At 45.1% G+C, this 3459-nt stretch overlaps 1 protein-coding gene across 1 annotated transcript; it reads left to right on the plus strand.

Annotated features, from left to right (window-relative positions):
- The first annotated feature begins 332 nt into the window (after positions 1-332).
- tpgs1 (tubulin polyglutamylase complex subunit 1) lies at positions 333-3038 on the plus strand. The gene is made up of 3 exons (XM_039016254.1): positions 333-840; positions 1356-1515; positions 1971-3038. The coding sequence occupies exons 1-3, from the start codon at positions 428-430 to the stop codon at positions 2454-2456; spliced, it is 1059 nt and encodes a 352-aa protein (XP_038872182.1). The 5' UTR covers positions 333-427; the 3' UTR covers positions 2457-3038.
- The last annotated feature ends 421 nt before the right edge of the window (positions 3039-3459 follow it).

The following is a 3459-nucleotide window of genomic DNA, read 5'->3' on the forward strand; positions in this document are numbered from 1 at the left end:
TAAACTTTGAGCCAGGAGAGACTTACATGCGTGTTGCTGACACTTCCCCTCCGTATACATTCTAAGTGCGATACGTGCTGCATTGTTCTGGACCAACTACAATTTACCACTGGGTTTCTGTTTCTTTGCCACGTGACCATGCAGTAGTCCAGGTGCGACAAAACTAGGGCCTGTACGACCTGTCTGGTCGACTGAGATGTCAAGAAGGCAGAGCAACGCTACATGGCCAGTCCTCTTCCCATTTTAGCAACCATTGAGATGATCTTTGACACTCATACATCACATCCGGAGCATGAAATAGCGTCCCTAGCAACCAGTGCCAGAGAGCGAGAGACAAATCAATAATTTGTCGAGTTTTTATCTCTGTCATCACGATTAAGCACACACATTTTACATTCAAGGAGATTTTACATTACTGCGGTGTGCAATGGAGCAGGATGAGCATCCACAACGATTACGTTTTCCAAACGGAGCTGTCCTGAGGAACGAATCACTTCCGTCACTACCTAGAAAGACTATGGCGGAGAAACGTCGGTCCGGGGGAACTTCGGGGATGTCCGAATCCAAACCGACCAAGACCGACACCGAGCGGGAGTTCCTATCGCAGGCGGGAGTCGGGGAGTTACTCCGAGGGGCTCTGCTAAAGATGGTAGAGGCCAGGTCGGAGGACCCAATGGGTTTTTTGGCAGACCATTTCTGTAATCAGGCCTCCGAGGCTGAGAATGGGACGGGTGGATGCTGCAGCGATGGAGATTTGCTAAACCTCGGCGCAGGCGCACACGAGCAGCAGCAGCTGAGCCGAGCCCTATGGCACCTGCGTCTAGCGCATCACTCTCAGAGGTAAACCAGAAAGAACATGCATTTTGCGACTGCCAAGCTAAAGTCTTTGTTCTCGTTTTATCTCACAATGAAATAACACAACCCACTCTGCAAAAACGGCTTCAATCAACCGTGTTTCCATGTGATATTAATAAAAAATATGTGTGGTGTTGAATCAACGTGGAAAACTGATTGGATTTGCTAAAAGTCATCAACATATTTTTTTACCTAAATCCAATGACCAGGTGACATTTTTGGTTGAATTTACGTTAGTTAACAACTGCTCAACCAAATGTTAATCATAACTAGACGTTGAACTGATGTCTGTTCCCAGTGGAAATGATCCATGTGTGCCTGTGCACGTGTACCAGTATAGACTGCTGAGGGGAGGACAGCTCATAATAATGGCTGGAACGGCGCCAACGGAATGGCATCAAACACATGGAAACCATGTATTTGACATCATTCGACAGCTCCGGCCATTACCACGAGCCTGTCCTCCTGTGATGTGTACGTCCACGTGTGTATGTATTCAGATCTGCCTTCAGCAACAACGTCCGTGTGGCCTACGACCTGCTAACGCAGACAGGGCCCCAGCGGCGAGGAGCAGTGGGTCCCAGTGGCCCTGCTGGTCAATGCAGCTCTAACAGCCCAGGTGGGGGGGTCAGGGGCCGCCTCTACACACACACCCTCCAGGTAGGGTATACAATTGACAAGTCATACTGTAAACACTGATGGTTTCAGAAACCATTCATTTCCATTGTGCCCTTGAGCAAGGCACTTAGGTCAGCGTTATAGCGTGATTGACATTTAAAGATCATTTTTGATTGAGCAGACATATGCAGCATTTACTGTGAATGTGGTCTCCGTGAATGAGGAAACATTGCCTTTTAAGTTTCACTGTAAAGTCTACACCTGTTGTATTCAGTGCGTGACAATAAATAAATATGATATATATTATATATATGGTGCATAGCCTAAAAGGGGAGATCGGATAGAATCTAGCCCTTAACCTCTGCAGCTAACCCTGTGTGGTCTTCTCAAGTGCTGTGTTTGTGTGTTGTCTGAGGTATTTGGGAGCAGAGTAAAATACAAATTTCTGTTGTAGATGGACATCTAAGTATTTTGTTCTGCTATATTCTACTCTAAAGTGTCTCTGCAGCGAGGGAGGTGTCCCCATCTCCACTTCAGCACCTCTGCTACGCCGGCTCCACTGCCAGGACCATGAGGCCGTGCCCTACGACATCTTCAGGCACGGTGTGCTGACGTGTGCTGTGTTTTCTGACTACATCCGGCGGGCGCAGAGGCTGTACGCGGAGGTCTGCGGCCCAGCTGAGGGGCCTGCTGGTCGGACACTATGTCTGGCTGTGCTGGGCACCCTCCATGAAGCCCTGGAGACCTCCCGGTCTGATGGTGGCTCCTCAGATGCTAACCACTACTCTAATGCTAATGCTAAGGCCAATCCCTACCTAGAGGCTAAGGTTAGCCGCTACCTGGAGGCGAGTGCTAAGATCTCGCCCGGTAAGCTGGCCCAGGCTATGGCTGGAGCGGAGCCAGCCGGGGGCAACATGGACGCCAAGGAGTTTGAGGACGCTGCGGCAGAGCTCTTTATCGATCGAGTAAGAGTTGTGTGTTAGCTGCTGGTGTATTCTCGTTCCTATAATGCCTGCACTGTTCCTTGTAATGTAGTGTCAGATCCTAGTATAATGAGATGTGTATATGACTTTCCTCGTTCTTATGAAGCACTTGAAGAACATACAGCATGGCTAAATATATACTGTATAATATAGTACGATCATGTAAATATGATTCAATATACCAATAAATGTCAGAACTGGATTTTGCTTATTCATGCTTTCATTTATAATGTAATGAAAACATCTGTTACAAGTAGGGCTATCACGGTCATTAAATTTTGTCACCCTGGTGATTGTCATCAAATAACTGCCGGTCTCACGATAATTGACCATTAATTAACAAACCCATTTAGCATCTCATGGCTTCCACCCAGAGCCTACAAGCCACTGAATCAGACCTCTGGGACATCTACATTTAAAAAATAAGAAATCCATGTAATTTAGCCTACACCATTACAATAAATCCATAATTAATTTTAGGCTGGTCTAAAGAAACATGACATGAAGAAAAATGTAGTCTATTTTGGAAGAACAGAATGGCATACTCTGAGTTGTCCTTATGTTAGGCTCTGATCTGGCTATTCCATATGGTTGTGGGTTACATTAGTTCATTTAGCAGACAGCAATTGCTTAGAATTCCGTGGAATTATTTTATAGTATGAAGAATACAATTCGAACACACCTGAATAAAATAAAGGATATTTTCTCCAAACAATTTGAGGGAGTGCGCACATGCGGCTATTCTGTGTTGAGCGGTTAACAAAGAAACAGGTACTCCTGCAGTGCATTCGTTAAGTATTCAGACCCCCTGACTTTCCACATTTTGTTACGTTACAGCCTTATTCTAAAATGGATTAAAACATTTTCCTCATCAATCTACACACAATACCCCATAATGACAAATCTAAAACAGGTTTTTAGAAATGTTTGATAATTTATTTTAAAAACTAAAACTGATAATACATTTACATAAGTATTCAGACCCTTTACTCAGTACTTTGTT

Source organism: Salvelinus namaycush, chromosome 20, assembly GCF_016432855.1.
Source record: "Salvelinus namaycush isolate Seneca chromosome 20, SaNama_1.0, whole genome shotgun sequence".
In the NCBI taxonomy this organism is placed as follows: Eukaryota; Metazoa; Chordata; class Actinopteri; order Salmoniformes; family Salmonidae; genus Salvelinus; species Salvelinus namaycush.